The 19222-nt window shown below is 34.9% G+C and overlaps 1 protein-coding gene and 1 long non-coding RNA gene across 3 annotated transcripts; one reads left to right on the top strand and one right to left on the bottom strand.

Moving 5' to 3' along the window:
* Positions 1–1188: 1188 nt before the first annotated feature.
* On the top strand, positions 1189–3400 carry LOC143557716 (serine/threonine-protein kinase D6PKL2-like). 2 transcript variants are annotated; one of them, XM_077046722.1, is made up of 3 exons: positions 1189–1901; positions 1984–2832; positions 3253–3400. In XM_077046722.1, exons 1-3 carry the CDS (start codon positions 1189–1191, stop codon positions 3398–3400), a joined length of 1710 nt encoding a protein of 569 aa, XP_076902837.1. The 2 variants fall into 2 exon arrangements, with proteins under 2 accessions (XP_076902837.1, XP_076902836.1); XM_077046721.1 differs by lacking the exon at positions 3253–3400 and having other exon boundaries at positions 1984–3117.
* On the bottom strand, positions 3311–5562 carry LOC143557717 (uncharacterized). The gene is made up of 4 exons (XR_013139621.1): positions 5356–5562; positions 3739–3856; positions 3544–3659; positions 3311–3445 (listed from the first exon to the last, which is right to left on the bottom strand). It is a non-coding gene; the product is annotated as an uncharacterized LOC143557717 (long non-coding RNA).
* Positions 5563–19222: the final 13660 nt, after the last annotated feature.

Genomic DNA, 19222 nt, shown 5'->3' with positions numbered 1-19222 from the left:
ATAAACATCCCGTAATCATAACTAGTTAAAGTTTAATTTGTTATCCATCACACCACTACCGATTATCCTTCTCTAATCATCCTATTAAGATCAAACAAAATATATAAAAAAAAATGTATGAAAACGTATACCATTATTTCTATTACTCAACATTATGTAATGAAATCTCCCTTCCATTTATCCCGTTCACCTAGTCACAACTATTTAAAATCATTACCATCCACACATCAAAGTAACTTACATGGTAGGGAAGGCTCAAGGACCCGTAACACATAAATGTGATAACTGATTGTCGCACAAAAGAAAACGAATCAATCTTTTCTATATAATGTAGTCTGCATAGTCAAAACTTTGTAAAAATTCTAGTTTGACCCCCATAAAGTTAGGACTTGAAACAGTAAGCACACAAGTGTATGTGTATGCATGATTGGGATAGCAAGTGGCAAAGGGTTCAGTTGAGGTGTTGTGAAGGAGACATGTGACACTGAAAAACAACCAAAAATTAATTCAAAAATGAAAATATAAAAAGGTTGATTGTCTTGAAGATGAGGCCCAGTCAAATATTTATTACACTCAAGCTATCACTTTCCCCATCCCATACACTCTCTCTCATCTCATCTCACAGGCATCATCAGCATGCTATGAACAAGAGTGCTTCTATCTTTCCTTTTTGCTCTTCCTTCTTCTTGTGGTCCAGATTCATCAATCTCCAGGTATTTTTACCCCTTTAATCTCAACCATCTTCATAGATTTCCTCTTAGATCTACCACTTTTTAACTCTATTTCAATGAAAATCTAAGCTTTTTGCTTCTTGTTTCATGCTGATAACATCTGCATTTGTCAATTACACGATTTGAGTTGGGTTTTGTTATCCGATTTGCTTGAATCGATCTGGGTATTGGGTCTCTTGATTGATCTTCAATTTTCATGAATTGGGTTTTTTTTTTTTTTTTGATTGTTTGTTTGAGATCTGGGTTTTGGATTAGTAAACAGTTGATGTTTGTGATAATTTATAATTAGGGTTTTTGTTTTGCGTCCGATCCACGTCATCTTTTTCCTTTTTTTAAATTAATTTTACTAAATTGAATATGCTGATAATAAATTGACATTGTGTTGACAGAGGTGATAATTAGGGATTTAGGGTTATGGGTTTTCTGATCCAGTCAAGTGCATAGGTGATAGCTTTTAATGGCCTCAAAAGCCCGTTCTACGGCTGCGGTGGCGGACCCCACGTCCAAGCGTGTTGTGGGAGATGATTTGGAAGCTAAACTGGCTTCTAAGCTAACGATTGAAACCGGTAAAGTTGGTTTGGATGAGGAGAAGAAAGCCGGTGAGAAGAACAGCTCGGTTTCGGATAAAGCGAGTGATGGGACGAGCAGTGTCGGGTTAACGAGTGGGAGTGCGCGTGTGGATTTTGTGGAGAGTGGGAAGAGTAGTATGTGTAGAGGGAGCACGAGCAGCAATGTTAGTGATGAAAGCAGCTGTAGTAGTTTCAGTAGCAGTATCAACAAACCGCACAAGTCGAATGATATGAGGTGGGAAGCTATTCAAGTGGTTCGGGCACGGGACGGGGCGTTGGGTTTGACCCATTTCAGGTTGTTGAAGAGGTTAGGGTGTGGTGATATTGGGAGTGTTTACTTGGCTGAGTTGACCGGTACGAAGGCGTATTTTGCTATGAAAGTTATGGATAAAGCTTCGTTAGCTAGCCGTAAGAAGCTTCTTCGGGCTCAAACCGAAAGAGAGATTTTGCAGTCGTTGGACCACCCGTTTCTTCCAACGTTGTACACACATTTCGAGACCGATAAGTTCTCGTGTTTGGTTATGGAGTTTTGTCCTGGGGGAGATTTGCACACTCTTAGGCAAAGGCAGCCCGGGAAACACTTCACCGAGCAAGCTGTCAAGTAAGCATTTTTAAAAATATTTTACATGATATTTGATATGATTTGATGTTTCTTAGTGTTATAACAAGTGATGTTTTTGTAGATTTTATGTGGCGGAAGTGCTGTTAGCCATGGAATATCTTCACATGCTCGGGATTGTTTATCGTGATCTTAAGCCCGAAAACGTTCTCGTTAGGGAGGATGGGCATATTATGTTATCGGATTTTGATCTTTCGCTTCGTTGCAGTGTTAGTCCAACTTTAGTAAAGTCTTCATCTATGGACTCGGAGCCCCTTCGTAGGAACACCACGTATTGTGTCCAACCCGCTTGCATCGAGCCTTCGTGTATTCAACCTTCGTGTGTGGTCCCCACATCTTGCTTCTCACCTCGGTTCTTTTCAAGCAAATCCAAGAAAGAAAGGAAAAACAAAGTCACAAAAGATGTAGGGAACCAAGTTAGCCCGTTGCCCGAGCTCATGGCTGAACCGACCAGTGCCCGGTCCATGTCGTTTGTGGGGACCCATGAGTATTTAGCTCCCGAGATCATCAAAGGCGAAGGCCACGGAAGTGCTGTAGATTGGTGGACTTTTGGGATATTCTTGTACGAGTTATTGTTCGGTAGGACTCCGTTTAAAGGGTCGGGGAATCGAGCCACATTGTTCAATGTTGTGGGCCAGCCTCTTCGGTTTCCCGAGTCACCCGCGGTTAGCTTTTCTGCTCGGGATCTAATCAGGGGACTGCTCGTGAAGGAACCGCAACATAGGCTGGCTTATAAACGAGGCGCCACTGAGATTAAACAACACCCCTTCTTTGAAGGTGTTAATTGGGCATTGATCCGCTGTGCTACACCACCGGATGTCCCGAAGCCGGTTGAGTTTGAACGGTTCTCTGCTGGACCGATTGCATCAACAAGTGAAAAGACTAATGTACCCCCGGTTGCTGCTCCAAATCAACAAAAAGGTTCAGACAATTACTTGGATTTTGATTTCTTTTAAGTATACCTATGAATGGATTTGCTAAGGGATAATTATGGGGGAGAACGGTTGTATTTTTCTTGGATGAACTACATGAAACTTGTGAGTTGTAATTGTCTGTTGTTGCATTGCATTGCATTGCATCATATCATTTATCAAACTCATGAACATGAAGATGATGATGATGATGATGATGATGATGATCTATTATGAACATATAAACATCAAAGACAACTTTGTTTATTAGTTTCTTTTTCCTTTTTTCTTTTTGTTGTCACAAATAAGGTTTTGCTTTTGAGTTTTATAGATAAATAAATGTATGCAACAATACAAACTATAGAATCAAATTTTCAGAGCTTGAAGCAGCCGCACTTAACAAAGCCATTGGTATGGTCCTGCATCGGTTCTAGGGTGGTCTCGCGTGGTGAAGGAGCAGTCAAGTGTGGAGAGGCGGGCTCGTTGGTTAAGTGGTCTTGCAATGACACTTCTTTTCCGTCACATATGACTTTGACTTCACAACACTGTGGCGCGTTATGTATGATCTGATCAAGAGTCCCTCCACCCCCTCTCTTGCTGCTACTTTTAAGTTTCCTGTCATTGATTCCATGTTTCAATGCGGTTAAATCATGATTCAGATCCATTCAATTAAACATGTCGAACTATAAACTTATTACCGTTATCACACTTACCTTAGGTTGGATTTGGTGGCACCCATTACCAGCTTTGTTATATTTAAGATTGGGATGAGGTCAAGAATGGCTTTTGCCTCCATGTCACTCTCAATAAGCACAGTTTCAACTTGAACCTGCAACACCAAGAACATATAAGATAAAGATAATATATAGAATTATAGATACATAACCGTTTGTATATATGCGATGTACCTTTGAAGACGAGCACAAAGAGAGAAACTTTTGGAGGTATTCGGCTCTCTTGCTTCGTTCCTCAATCACATAACTTTCTTTTTGCTCGGGTTTGCTTGACTTATTGGTAACCTTCCCACTGTACATTTAATTCAACGTCAGTTGTATTTACAGTTATGTTTTCAGTGGTCAAGATCTATAGTGCAGTTTAAAACACTGTTTTGAGTTCTCAAAACATCGATCTGTCAAACCAACAGTTTAGGTTTTTAAAAAGTTTCTTTAACTGGTGATTACGACACAGTTATCAGGATCTTCTAGCTAGTGCTGAAGGTTAAAACTAGCATCTTTGACGTAAAAACAAAAGTGTAAAGTATATTGGATTAGGGAGTTATGAAATGGTATTTACACCCACATACAGAGTATTTTCGTCAAGTTATCACAATAATAACGTGCATCTAGATCTGAATTGATTTGTGTCATTAAAATCGTATATTCATTCAAACCCAAATAAGTCAACAATTTGAGATTCATATGATTTGGTTCATGGTTTGATTTTGGCATTTTTGCTAGTCTATGACCTAACAAATGGTTTAGAAGATGTGTAAACTAAATCGAAGATTTAACTATGTTCCTTTTTAGTATATGCACATAAGGTATTATTAGGCCTGGCAATTGGGTAACAAATGGTTAAGACACGAATTGCCAGCCCTAGGTATTATATTCATTTACAATCATTATTATTTTGCAAAATTACCATCTTGATAAAGATATTCAAATGATCAAACAAACTATCCATACAAAACCATCAAAACATTAAAACCATCTGACCTAGCTAACGCAGATTGTTTATCTTGTCGTTTCCTGATCCATAGTTACCGGTTCTAACCCATAAATAATATCATCATAAGCTTAACATGTTTTAGTATGTAGTTTGTGGTGTATAAATCAATGAGAAAATTACTGTTTGTGTCCCTGTGGTTTTAATACGGAGGCACAATGAGTCTCCGAAATTTTTTTTGAACTGGTTGAGTCCCCGTGATTTCAAAAATGAACCATTTGAGTCCCTGCCATTACTTAACTTTCAGGGTAAACTTTCATTTTACTGAAACCACAGGGACTCAAATTGTTCGTTTCTGAAACCACTTGTTCGTTTATGAAACCACGGGGACTCAGCAAATTCAAAAAAAAATTCAGGGACTTATTTTATCTCCGCCCTAAAACCATAGGGACGCAAACAGTAATTTCTTCTAATTTGAATGAACTAGATGAGAAACAACTTGTCAAATGCAATACAATTATTTTAACAAATTTCAGTTATGAAAACTTAAATAATGCCAATTATAAGTTTTATAAAATATATTATAATGTTAACCATGTAAATCAAGAATCATCCCCAATTCAGGCGCAATTGCATCCGATTTCCCCTGATTTAAGGACCTATCCTATAACAATAACTTTATTTATTCCCCTAAAGCCGGACTCCACTTTTTGTCAAATTAACTTTATACCAAATTCTAATGATTGCAAAATTAACTTTATAGCTTATACTATGCAGACTCATCAACCGCCATTGTTTCCGACAACCTCAATTCTCAAACCTAAACTAACAAACAAACATAATCACATGTGCTTGCTTACGTGGCGTAGGTATAAACCGGAGCTCCGGAAACACATGAACCAGATACACAATGCTCGACGATCCACGTAGATCACTTCCGATGGTCCCAAACCAAAGCGTCCATACTCGCCGACAACAGCTCATCGCTACCTCGCCACGTCACCACGTACACCACGTCGTTTGCATTCCGATCGTAAGAACACAATTCACTATTCTTACTGTTACCTTCGTTGGTTATTGAAGGCATGAGTTTATAATTACCACCACCTGCGGTAATGATGGCTCATCTTCTTCTTCAAGTTCGACTATCTCGTGATGACTACTCCAGCTGCTGCTGTTGTTGTTGATACGGTAATCTTCGAAGTTGATTATGTTGATCGGCGGTGGTACGATGTTCTCCGCCATGACTGATCGGAATCTGGTAGGTGTTGAACAAACGTGGTTTATGTACGGTTATGTTGACAGTGACACTCGTTGAAGTTTGAAATGGGGTTTAATCGCCTTAGACTTTTATTTATTATTATATTATTATGTTTATTATGTTTCCAGTTTATTTATTTTTGTAATGTGAAATAGTTGTTGAAAAATGAAAATATCTCGCATAAAAATTATCAAGATGTTGTAGAATGTGATGACGGAGTCCGTAAAGAGTCAGTTATATTCGATAATTACAATACGATGGTAACAAATAAATTATTTAATGTTCCTTTAAAACAAAAATATGCGATGAAGTTAAAACATATATAGTTATTAATAAGTCTATTCATTATATCTATACTATGTATAATATATGAGACAAGGGTAAATTAAAACACTTGATTTTAAGAGTTTTACAAATACAAATACATGAATAAAAAGGGGTAAACTTGTTTTTTAAACACAATTCACCAAACTTACAAGTTTGCTTCCTCATCTTAAACGATATTATGTTTTTAATTTTAATCTTAAACTAACTTTCCACCACGATTTCTAAACGATCATAATTTTTTCGTATGCTAATATTTTTGTAAAAAAAGTGCACCATAAAATCGAGCATTTTATTCTCTTTAATTTGAGTATAATAATGCTATAATTTTTTCAATTTTAAAAAATTAATAAGTTACGTAGGGGGTGCTTGATGCCGGTTTTTGATGGTATGTAAGTTAAACTTGTGAGCCCAACCGTTAGTATCGATTTTTCGTCTCCCAAATCAAAATTGAATCATTGAAAATCGAAACCGATTCATTACCAACTCTCTTATATATAACAAAATAGGAAAAATGTTAATTTTAGCAACATACATGGTAAAGATTAATGGAACACCTAGGATACGAAATGATAACAAGAACGAAGATTATAAAAAACCATACTGAAATTAGGTTAATTTAAAGTTGTAATAGTCATGTTATTTGTATTAAAAAAGACTTTGTTCATTTATATCTTTACTATATCTAATATATATAACAAAATTTGTCAAATACTAAATAATAAAAGTGATTAAAATGCATACAACATTTAAGTTTGGTCTGATTTTATATGGCTGGTTTTCACCATAATCCATGAACCAAACCTTTAGCTACATTTTGAAATTTTTGAAACTAACCAACCGAGTGAACGTAAAAAAAAACCGACCGTGAAACCAAACTGATGACCGGTTTAAAGGCTTTAAACCAAACCATGAACACTCTTAATTGTTATGTGATTCGCAGGGTTTGTGTTCGGACACCCACGGCATCGCGCGGGCACCCGCCTAGTACAGAATAACATCGCAACATGCCCATAGAAATTTATAAAAGGGATCATATATTAAAAGTTATAAGAAATAAAATTCTGTTTTATAAATCCAAAAAAATAAAATTTTATATTTTAAATGATCACATCAAAGAGGTGTAGAAGTAATTTTGATGATGTGAATAGATAACCAAATCAGATAAGAGTTAGAGATAAGAATGATATATAAAACGAACAATAAAAATATGGACTAGTTAAGAATTCTTAAAGAATAAGTGAGTATTGGAATATTTTTCAAACATGATGATTTTTATAATTAGGTCGATGGATAATTAAATATTAATACATATATACGATGGCGTATTTATCATTTTTTTTTAATTCAGTTGTTTAGGATATACGGGAATATGCTTTTTGGTTCATTATCGATATGATTTTCAACACCAGTTTTAAAACATTATTGCAAATTGTATACGATAAAATCAAATTTCAACGTAACTGTTGGTACCGTAACGAACTATGTTTGATATGAGGTAACAAAATTGACGAGCTATTGGAATCGACACGGTAATCTAAATCATTACCGACCAAACTCCCGCCGCATCATGCAAAGAATCCCACTAACTATATATATTATTAAGAGTAAAGTGTTAATTCCGTCCCTGAGGTTTGGTCACGTATGCAACTTTATTCTATTTTTTTTTATTTGAACTCTTAAGCTCTATGAAGTTTGCAATTTTCGTCTATTTTACTAACCCTAAAGTTTAATGTAATAAAAAAAACTAGTTAAGAAATAGCAAAATAAACATGAGAAAAAAATATAATAATTTTTAGTATAATTATAGAGATACATATGTGATGTTGGGAATACTCTGAATACTAAATGACCTTTTTTTTTGTTTTTTTGTTTTTAAGAATTTAGTCAATTTAATCATGAAGGATATTCGAATCGTATCCGTTGGAAATATCATTCAATAGACACAAGTAGTCCGATTTGAATTATTCAAACATAGTAGTCTAATCTTTCATCTATACATATTTAAGTGAAGATTTAACTTTAACCAATATATGATTAACAAATGGCTGTTCAAAGTAATTTACAAAAATTAATGCATCGTAAATAACCACTAATTACTCGTTATTAACAAAAATTACATTCCTGTCTAAATAGAGATGGCAAACAAAGTGGATAACATAAAAATCCAAAACCCGAAATATATAGGACAAGCAATGGGGCATATGAGTATGAGGCCATTGGGAGATTAGTTTTGAAACTATTCGTGCGTTTATAGAATATGTTTGGATCAAATACATGAGTTTTATCGTGAGAAATTAACAAATAATTACAGTAATATTATTACTCTGACTTTTGAACTATAGTAATTATTATTAGACTATTTTATTTTTTATAACATAATTATTCTAATTCAAAATTCTAATTACTTTAATTATTTGTATGTGTAGCAGGTTAATTTTATTTGTACCTAATTTTATTTGTACCGGGCTCCATCCCTAAAGATATATAGTATCAACCATCAGGTGATATTTATACGATTTTCCAAACTCAATTACCCGTATCAATGCTATATAATCTTCAAAAACTTATTAAATTAAATATGAATATTTTTTTTTCTATATCCGGTAAGCTTTTTAGATGAGTTTAAATCATTGTGTTGGTCAATTACATAAGTTATATGTAAAACCATAAATTCCACCCAATACCAACATATAGGAGATCGGGTATGGATAGTGATATTTATAATCGAATATGAGGATGAGATTACACAAACTTTGGCTATTGATCTCTAATCAAAATACATTATCTAGAAACAATATTAATATATTATTGATTATAAAAGGTATTAATTGTTTAGTTAACAACTGGTTTCTGTTAATCCTCAATGAGAAAATTACCGTTTGAGTCCATGTGGTCTTTAAGCGGAGTCATGTTGAGTCCCTCAAAAAAAAATGAACTGCTTGTATCCTTCACGTTTAAAAACGGAACACATTGAGTCCCTCAGTTAAATTCCCGTTAGATTTTCCATCCAAAATACTCCTAAATTACTGCTATACCCCTGCCTCCTTATAATTATAAGTTGAGGCAATTTCAAAGAACAGTAACCAACTTTCAAAAGTGTTTCAATTAGGTTCCTCAACTTTAAAAAGTGTTCCAATCAAGTCACTCAACTTTCATGTTTGAATAAATTAAAGGTTTTAACATGTTTTTTTAGCATTTTTCTTTTTTGTTTCACATAGGAAATGTTTTATCTTTTTTTTGAAGTTGACGGATGACGTGAATTTTATTTTTTATTTTTAAATTTTAATATAATTAACGTTTTTTAATTTTTTAAAAATTTAACTACATATATTGCAAATTCCGACCCCCACATCTTATACTCCATTTCTTTCTTGACGCACAAAAAAATCGGTGAGTCTTGATTTGAAGATTTAATAACCCGATTTGAAGAAAATATAGATTCACGTGAAAGTTGATTACCGTTCTATCATATTTTCCCTTATAAGTTTGAAGAAAAATATTGATACCCTAATTTCAGATTCATCTTCTTCCGTGGTTCTTGTTTCGCTGGTTCAATTGGAGCTGACTGATTTTTCGAAGCTTCAATTGGAGCCCTAAGTACTTGTTTCTTCTTCTTCGTCTTCAATTGGAGTCAAAATGTCACAGTTCTCATCCTTTTCGTCGGCAAAATCGAGGTCACATGCTATTGGTTCATCAGAATTGTTTTGCTCTTGTGGTGCAGATAGTCAGATACGTGCTATCGTATGTCCCGGACGGATGCTAACCCCGGTCGTCGATTCCCTTGCTGTGTAAGTACAATACTCAAATATCTTAAATTAGTTGTTTTTATCTTAATTGATTGAAATTAGCAGTTATTGAGGTTAATTATGAATGAAATCTTACGGTCCTGTCCGGTTTTGACTCTAAACGTAAACCATAACATTTGATACGGTTTGAAGTTTTCTAAACCGACAAATCAAAACAAATTTTAAAATAACCGACCACGAAACCAAATTGACGAGCAGGATGGTTTCACGTTTTTATAGTGGTGATTCCAAACTGGAAGGAGCTAACAAGATCATAATAGATAGAGCCTTGTAAATAATACGGGAATTGTCCAGTAGAATAAACCAATAGGCTTTATTTATAGATTATTATAATTTAATTAACATGGTAGGAGCTAACTTGTTGAGCCCAATATAATATATCTACAGTTTACACACACATAACATATCTACAGTTATACACACACATACCAACCGACCGAAAATCAAAAAAGGGAACCAACCGTGAAACCGAACCGTTGACCGGTTTGGGCGGTTTCACGGTTTTAAACCAAACTTGGTTGTTTGGTTTACAGTTGTGGCTGAGATATTATAAAAGTAGATATATTTTTATAATTTTATCGAAAATAAAATGTTTTTTCATGTATAAAATGTTGATTATTGTTGTTTAATACAGAAGGGTTCTTGCGGATGGTTAAAGTGGGCAGATACTCCTACTTGTCCCGGCTGTGAAAGGATCCCCGCATTGGTCAAGAGTATGAATAAGAAAGACGAGTATGCGAGAACCAAAGCTAAGGAAGTCACAAAATTGAAGATTGTTTTAGGAATTAGTTGGATGTTCTTCCTTGTTTGTGTTTGTATGTTTTGAGTTCTTATGTTGTTGTATTTATACGGTCTAAACATGTAATGGTTGAATTTATAATTGTAGTCGTTTGGGTTGACTCTATTTACATATATTTTGTACTACGCAACATTGTTACAACCATCCAAAAGTTGTTAAAGTTAAAATGGAAGCGGACCAAATAATGAGCAGCAGGTGAAACTTGAAGCTGAACAAATGAAGTCAATGGTTGACCAAATAATGAGCAGCAGTATGATTGGGCTTCTTTGCCAAAAGAAAGTGGTTTTGTTACTTTGTATGTGTTTAAAATGCACGGCATAAAGTCAATGCCAACAAAACATCTAGCATTTAAAAGTTATAAAAGTTATCAATACTAAAATGTCATTAACAAAACACAAAAAAGTCATTATCAAAACACAAAAAAAGTCAATACCATCATCCACGTTGTAACAACAAAAGGTCAATACCAAAATACTAAAATGCCATTAACAAAACACAAAAGTCATTACCAAAACACAACAAAGTCAATACTATCATTCACGGTGTTCACTTGAAGTTGTTGTCCCACCATTACCGGTGCATCTTCTACTATTATGACCAAAACCACCACAGTTGCCGCATTTTACCGTGCCTCCTTCTTTTGTCGTTTTACCTCCCTTAGAAAACACTTTTTCCACCTCTTCAACTCTTTTTGTCCTCTTAAACCACAGTTGCCGCATTTTACCGTGCCTCATTCTTTTGTCGTTTTACCTCCCTTAGAAAACACTTTTTCCACCTCTTCAACTCTTTTTGTCCTCTTATCCTTAAGAGACTTCTTGCTCCTCTCATCCAATGACTTGTTTCTCTTTTTCTTTGGCCTCCCAATCTATGCAAAAGACACACTTATTTGTAAAAATTAAACTTGTTTATTATCTAACAACACTAGTTTTAACGAGTTACCTGTTTATGATGTTTTGGTGGAATGAGTGTTGTTGGTGTTTGTGAAGGCATCCAATAATCTTCACTTGGGATTGGCATTATTTGGTTATCATACACCTTTTTCTCGGGTGTATCTAACCAGTAAGCCTCAGACACCCATTCCTCGGGTATGCCAACATTCATATTATTAATAGCCATGTCATTTATAGCCGCCACTTCATGTTTACACGGCATCCCTGTCAAATCCCATTTCCTACAAGTACATTTTCTGTATTTCACGTTCACCACACATTGAGACCTTATACTATTCACCTATCAATATTAAAAAAAACAACTTTATAATAGTATTTAACCTGATAATTATGAGCATCCACCATAAGAACAGTCAATTGTGATGCCTCGGACTTTATATTTTCAAACATTTTTGTAGCATTTGGTGTTAAAGAGCCTGCAGCCTTTGACACCATCTTTCTCACATTAACTATCCTCTTTGTCATGTACTCTCTTATATACTCTAAGCACGTGATGATAGGCTTGTCCCTTGCTCCAACCAATTGCTTGTTAAAACTCTCACACATATTGTTTATTTGAATATCAGACTTTGCCCTACCTAAAAAATGGGCTTTTGACCGTGCTTTAGCTGAAATCTGGTTAAGCCAATCATATAAAGTAAGGGATGGAAGTGGCACCAGCTGCTTTCATATAAGCCAATCATATAAAGCAGCATCTGTTTCCTTTATTTCCTCCATAGCTTTCAAATAGTAAGGGATGGAAGTGGCACCAGCTGCTTTCAAGAACATGTTTTTGAACACATCTCCTTGTCATTGCTTCTTCATGTTCTCATGGATGTGTCTAACGCAAAACCGATGCTCGGCTCTAGGGAACACCTTTTCTAATGCTGGAATTAAGCCCTAAAACATAAAAAAAACAACAAATAAAAACATAAAAAAACAGCTTAAAAAACATCAATTAACAACAATAACATCATCTAAAGTAGCAAAACAGCTTATAAAACATCAATAACAGCATTAACAGCATCTAAAGCAGCAAAACAGCTTAAAAAACATCAATAACAGCATTAACAGCATCTAAAGCAGCAAAACAGCTTAAAAAACATCAACAACAGCATTATCAGCATCTAAAGTAGCAAAACAGCTTAAAAAAACATGAATAACAGCATAAAAACAGCAATTAATAGCACTAACAGCATCAAAAAACAACAAATTAACAGCAATTATTAGCAACAAAACAGCTTAAAAAATTACCTTTTGACGATCACTAATAAAAGTGAAGTTAGCATCGGTGGGCAAATCAAGTGTATCTCTAAGGCACTCTAAGAACCAAGTCCATGAGTGTAGAGTTTCAGCTTCCACGAGTGCAAAAGCAACCGGATAAATACACCTGTTACCATCAATACTTACTGAAGTTAAGATTTGACCTGGAAATGGGCCTTTCATAAAACATCCATCTAGCCCAAAAAATTCTCTTCCCAACATTTGAAAACCTTTCTTTGTGGCACCGTAGCATATATATAGACCCTCTTGAATTGCCTAGTAGGGCTGCTAGGGTCATGACATGGTTCCACATATATTTTGACATGGCTACCATGGTTGGTTTTTATCAGTTGTTCAAGGTAGGATCTTAGCACACCGTATTGTTGTATAAAATCACCATCTTTTTTATCATTAGCAATCTTCTTTGCTCTTCTTACTTTCACTTCGGAAACATGGATCTGATGCTTCTTTTGGATTTTATCTTGCAGAGATTTCACGGGGATTGTAGGATTTGTTTCAATTTCCGACTCTATCTCCTTCGTTATGGTGCCCATAGTGTATAGCCCAACAACCCTAGTTTGGAGACACTGATGTTGGTGGGAGATTGTTTTCACACACCACTGATCTGAAATGGATGGTCTTGAGATTTGCATTGCCAAGGACAAGTGGGTTTAGTTTTCCTTTTTTTTTTGCACTTTGAGCCTTAAGGTTTTCTCTAGTTCGCAAGTTTGAACCCTCACCTCTCATAAAAGTAGGATTCTTACCCAAACACACTACTCTATACCTTATATTGTCATTTTTTTAATGTAAAGCTCTCTTCTTGATGCCACTGCATATGCTTTAACCATTTGGTTCATCGTATCTTTATCTTCAATTAACTGACCAACATAGAATGGGCATGCATCACTCCAAGGCCCAACACTAATTGCTTTCCTTCTTATCCTCTGTTTCACCGTATTCAACACAGTGGAATTATCTTCATCGCTATACACAAGGTCAAACTCGAGACTTTTCTCATGTTCGTCGCCTTCATAATCAACTAGTGCATTATCCGTGGCATTATAAACTTCAACGACATCGGTATCAACATTATTTTTGAAGACTGTCATGTTCACTTCTACATCTTCCAAATACTCATAACCAATTTCATCAATAGTGTAATCTGGATCATCCTCTATTTCATATGAACTCGATTCATGTGAGTCGGTTTCATTGCCATCTTCCTCATTCAACCTATTTGATGTGTACATTATATCAACTTCATCTACCTCGTGCCTCTTTTCATTTGCAAAGTCAAAATGGGAAAAAGACGATACATTGTTTATCACACGTGAATGCCCATGTTCCACATATATATCAACCACCTTAATTCCACCTCTTACAATATCAAATATTTTCTTAAAATCAAATTTATCACACAATGGATGTATACCCCAGTCCATACACACATTCGGTTCTCTATAATGAAAGTAAAGTAACTCGCTAGGAGGATATTCTAGATTCCTTGCCATATCGACCAAATCACCCTTACCAATTTTTCCAACCTCCACATTGTTGATGAAAACCGACCGACCTCCCCCGTAAGCTCTACTAGGAAATTGAGAAAACTCGCCTCCATGGTAAATATTAAATGTAAACATGTTATTATCATTTGTAATTGAAAGAAAAAAAAATCAAACTTTATTTATAATTTGAACTAATAACACAAATATTAAATATACAAATATTAAATGATTTTCGGGATAGGCGTTGACATTAAACAACTAAACTTATATTATTATTAAAAAAATAAATCAAACTTCGTTTAAAATTTGAACATATCTCTAATTTGAACTAATAATACCAATATAAAATGTAAATAGCAAACTTATATTATTGGGTCAAGTTTATAAATATCATATGTAATCCAAAAATTTCAGTAATAATTATTATGACAGTAAATTTTATTATTGGTTCAAAAGAGTGAACTTACGATAAGCGTCGACAGAAAATTCCTCGTCGGGAAGACGTATCCTCCACGCTCCACGGTTCATCGAAGAAGATGGAGGCGAGCAGTCGAGCACAGACGAAGACAAGCGAAGAAGAAGATGACGGTTCAGACGCGAAGAAGAAGATGACGGTTCAGACTCAAATATCACGGACGAAGACCGAAGAAGAAGATGATGGTTCTGTATTTCATGGCGAAATAGATGCAGACTGAAGAAGAAGATGACGGCAAGTAATATGAGGGTGAAGAGTGAAGAAGATAGGCTGTAATATGTTATGGTAAATTAGGGTAAATAGGATAGAATAAGAAATTTACAAAAATACCCTTCAAATTTAATGTATTATTAACGTCCGTTAAGTTGCAGGGACTCAATATGTTCAGTTTTTAAACGTCAGGGATTCAAACAGTTCATTTTTTTCGAGGGACTCAAACTGACTTCGCTTAAAGACCACAGGGACTCAAACGGTAATTTTCTCATCCTCAATAGAAAGTTTCTCTCACCCAACATTGCTCTTGCTAGGGACCACACACGATGGCAATACACACCACACAAGTGCATGATTAAAGCCATATGAGTATAATATCAAACAAACACAAGATATTTAGGTGAGAACTCACGATTCTTTTCATATAATCATACGAACTTAACAAACTTACGAGGAGAAGAGACTCACTAAAAATAATAATCTAGACTCCTATTTATAGATCTATTTAATTTCATTTACAAGATAATTAAACCCTTCCTAAATCTATAACAATTCATTTAATTGAAATAAAACATTACAAAATAAACCCCTAACTTTACTAATATTCAAAATTAACATTCATTCACCCCTTTAATCTTGAATTTGTACCACCAAGGTCTTGAATCCCAATAACACTCTCAACTCTTTAATTTTAATCATTGGTTCGTCTTTGCCCTTCCTTTTCAGTTGCTTGTAACAAACCTGTTTAATAGGTTCGTCATGTTAATCGTTCAAACCGTCCACATTGATCTCAGACACACTTGCAGAGGAATTATTCTTTCTTTATCAGACCTTGTTGGGTTTTTATTTCTTTCTTCCGAACCTTTCATTCGGTTTATGATCGTTCATCAACAAATGCTCGAATGTTAACTTTCACACATGGTTCTAAATCTGTAGACTTGTTAGCAACATCATTCCTTTCATTTAAGTACCATGTCCTTCTCTCATAATCATGATTGGTAGCAGATTTCTTGTTTCGTTTATGCTCAACAATATATCTTCAAGGTTGTTTAAATCAATAAAACATGCATAAGGATTCACCATCTTCTCTACTTCTTTTGAAGAAATTCTTTTTTTATTCGATCTTTCTTTTTCTTCACTTTCTAAAATAGCTTGCAAAGCTTCTTTCTCTACAACTTCCTGAGCTTCCTTCTTATGTACTTGTTCTTCTCAAATAGTCGCATTCAATCTTTCTTTCTCGACGATCTCATCCAATCTTTCTTTCTTAACGGCTTCTTGAGCTGCCTTTTCATCTTCTACCATTCCTATATAATCAATTCCAAGAAATGAAATCTTAAAAGCATGCCATACTTCCTTAGCATTCATGAGTATACCAACTTGTAATAAGATATCTTCGGGTAGGGTTTGACATATGTACCCCAATGTTGTGTACATTATAGCTACGCCGATTGTAGGTTCGGTAACGTCTCAAAAGCCATATTCTTTCATAAATCCATCCATCTTGGTCAATCAGACTTTGTAGTTCGATTTCGTCAATACTGGAAGTTCCCCAACACCATCGTGTCTTTCCTATATTCATTTTCTTTTATGGTTTGCTCTTTCAATTGGAGTTGATTCCCTATCTCGAAACCAATCTGCAATAAATAACCAAACACAACAAACTGTTCTTTTCTTTCTTACTTGCTTGCTTCCTTTAAATAATCAAGAATAACACTCTTGATTACCGAAAACAATCTTTTTAAACGCGAACTTGCTTTAAAAATATGGATTAAAAAAAAACAAATCGGCCTGCTTGTGCTCGTGTTCCTGCTGCTTGATCAACCTAAACTTGCTTGTTGCCTGAGACTTTTTTTTCTCTCTCGATCAAATCCAAGTGAGAGATTCCTTTTATTTTATCTAAAAAAACAAAATTATTTTATCTCTAAAAAAACAAAATAAAAATAATCAACTTCTTGGTTTCTTGCTTGACCTTTTTCTTTGCAATTGCAAAGAATCAAATAACGGGCAGTAGGTGATCTCGAACACACAAAACATATGCAAATAGGGATGAGTGCTTTCGGTATCGAATCGGTATCAAGTTTTGAGTTTTCGGTATCGGTACGGTACTAGTATTTCCCGAATTTTGCACGAAATACCAATGCCGAATATTTCAAATTTTCAGTATCAGTACTGGAAGTATCCATGCTCATTCATAACTGCTAACAGTTGTTGGTGGCTATACAACCAGCCTTCGCAAAAGAAGAAGATGACGGTTCAGACTCACGTATCACGGACGAAGACCGAAGAAGAAGATGATGGTTCTGTATTTCATGGCGAAATAGATGCAGACTGAAGAAGAAGATGACGACAGGTAATATGAGGGTGAAGAGTGAAGAAGATAGGCTGTAATATGTTATGGTAAATTAGGGCAAATAGGATAGAATAAGAAATTTACAAAAATACCCTTCAATTTAATGTATTATTAACGTCCGTTAAGTTGCAGGGACTCAATATGTTCAGTTTTTAAACGTCAGGGATTCAAACAGTTCATTTTTTTCGAGGGACTCAAACTGACTTCGCTTAAAGACCACAGGGACTCAAACGGTAATTTTCTCATCCTCAATAGAAAGTTTCTCTTACCCAACATTGCTCTTGCTAGGGACCACACACGATGGCAATACACACCACACAAGTGCATGATTAAAGCCATATGAGTATAATATCAAACAAACACAAGATATTTAGGTGAGAAGTCACGATTCTTTTCATATAATCATACGAACTTAACAAACTTACGAGGAGAAGAGACTCACTAAAAATAATACTTTAGACTCCTATTTATAGATCTATTTAATTTCATTTACAAGATAATTAAACCCTTCCTAAATCTATAACAATTCATTTAATTGAAATAAAACATTACAAAATAAACCCCTAACTTTACTAATATTCAAAATTAACATTCATTCACCCCTTTAATCTTGAATTTGTACCACCAAGGTCTTGAATCCCAATAACACTCTCAACTCTTTAATTTTAATCATTGGTTCGTCTTTGCCCTTCCTTTTCAGTTGCTTGTAACAAACCTGTTTAATAGGTTCGTCATGTTAATCGTTCAAACCGTCCACATTGATCTCAGACACACTTGCAGAGGAATTATTCTTTCTTTATCAGACCTTGTTGGGTTTTTATTTCTTTCTTCCGAACCTTTCATTCGGTTTATGATCGTTCATCAACAAATGCTCGAATGTTAACTTTCACACATGGTTCTAAATCTGTAGACTTGTTAGCAACATCATTCCTTTCATTTAAGTACCATGTCCTTCTCTCGTAATCATGATTGGTAGCAGATTTCTTGTTTCGTTTATGCTCAACAATATATCTTCAAGGTTGTTTAAATCAATAAAACATGCATAAGGATTCACCATCTTCTCTACTTCTTTTGAAGAAATTCTTTTTTTATTCGATCTTTCTTTTTCTTCACTTTCTAAAATAGCTTGCAAAGCTTCTTTCTCTACAACTTCCTGAGCTTCCTTCTTACGTACTTGTTCTTCTCGAATAGTCGCATTCAATCTTTCTTTCTCGACGATCTCATCCAATCTTTCTTTCTTAACGGCTTCTTGAGCTGCCTTTTCATCTTCTACCATTTTTATATAATCAATTCCAAGAAATGAAATCTTAAAAGCATGCCATACTTCCTTAGCATTCATGAGTATACCAACTTGTAATAAGATATCTTCCGGTAGGGTTTGACATATGTACCCCAATGTTGTGTACATTTTTCTTTCATCTATAGCTACGCCGATTGTAGGTTCAGTAACGTCTCAAAAGCCATATTCTTTCATAAATCCATCCATCTTGGTCAATCAGACTTTGTAGTTCGATTTCGTCAATACTGGAAGTTCCCCAACACCATCGTGTCTTTCCTATATTCATTTTCTTTTATGGTTTGCTCTTTCAATTGGAGTTGATTCCCTATCTCGAAACCAATCTGCAATAAATAACCAAACACAACAAACTGTTCTTTTCTTTCTTACTTGCTTGCTTCCTTTAAATAATCAAGAATAACACTCTTGATTACCGAAAACAATCTTTTTAAACGCGAACTTGCTTTAAAAATATGGATTAAAAAAAAAACAAATCGGCCTGCTTGTGCTCGTGTTCTTGCTG

The sequence above is a fragment of the Bidens hawaiensis genome, unplaced genomic scaffold (assembly GCF_021521415.1).
Source record: "Bidens hawaiensis isolate Kalapana, Puna unplaced genomic scaffold, B.hawaiensis_p1.1 tig00019091_1, whole genome shotgun sequence".
In the NCBI taxonomy this organism is placed as follows: Eukaryota; Viridiplantae; Streptophyta; class Magnoliopsida; order Asterales; family Asteraceae; genus Bidens; species Bidens hawaiensis.
This window is presented reverse-complemented; position numbering and strand designations above follow the sequence as displayed.

Bases quoted from the DNA above. Each gene is read 5' to 3' on its own strand.
- LOC143557716 (XM_077046722.1), top strand. From the start codon at position 1,189: ATGGCCTCAAAAGCCCGTTCTACGGCTGCGGTGGCGGACCCCACGTCC. The intron at 1,902-1,983 runs GTAAGCATTTTT...ATGTTTTTGTAG, and splicing joins TTCACCGAGCAAGCTGTCAA to ATTTTATGTGGCGGAAGTGC. The intron at 2,833-3,252 runs ACAAAAAGGTTC...GGTATGGTCCTG, and splicing joins CCGGTTGCTGCTCCAAATCA to CATCGGTTCTAGGGTGGTCT.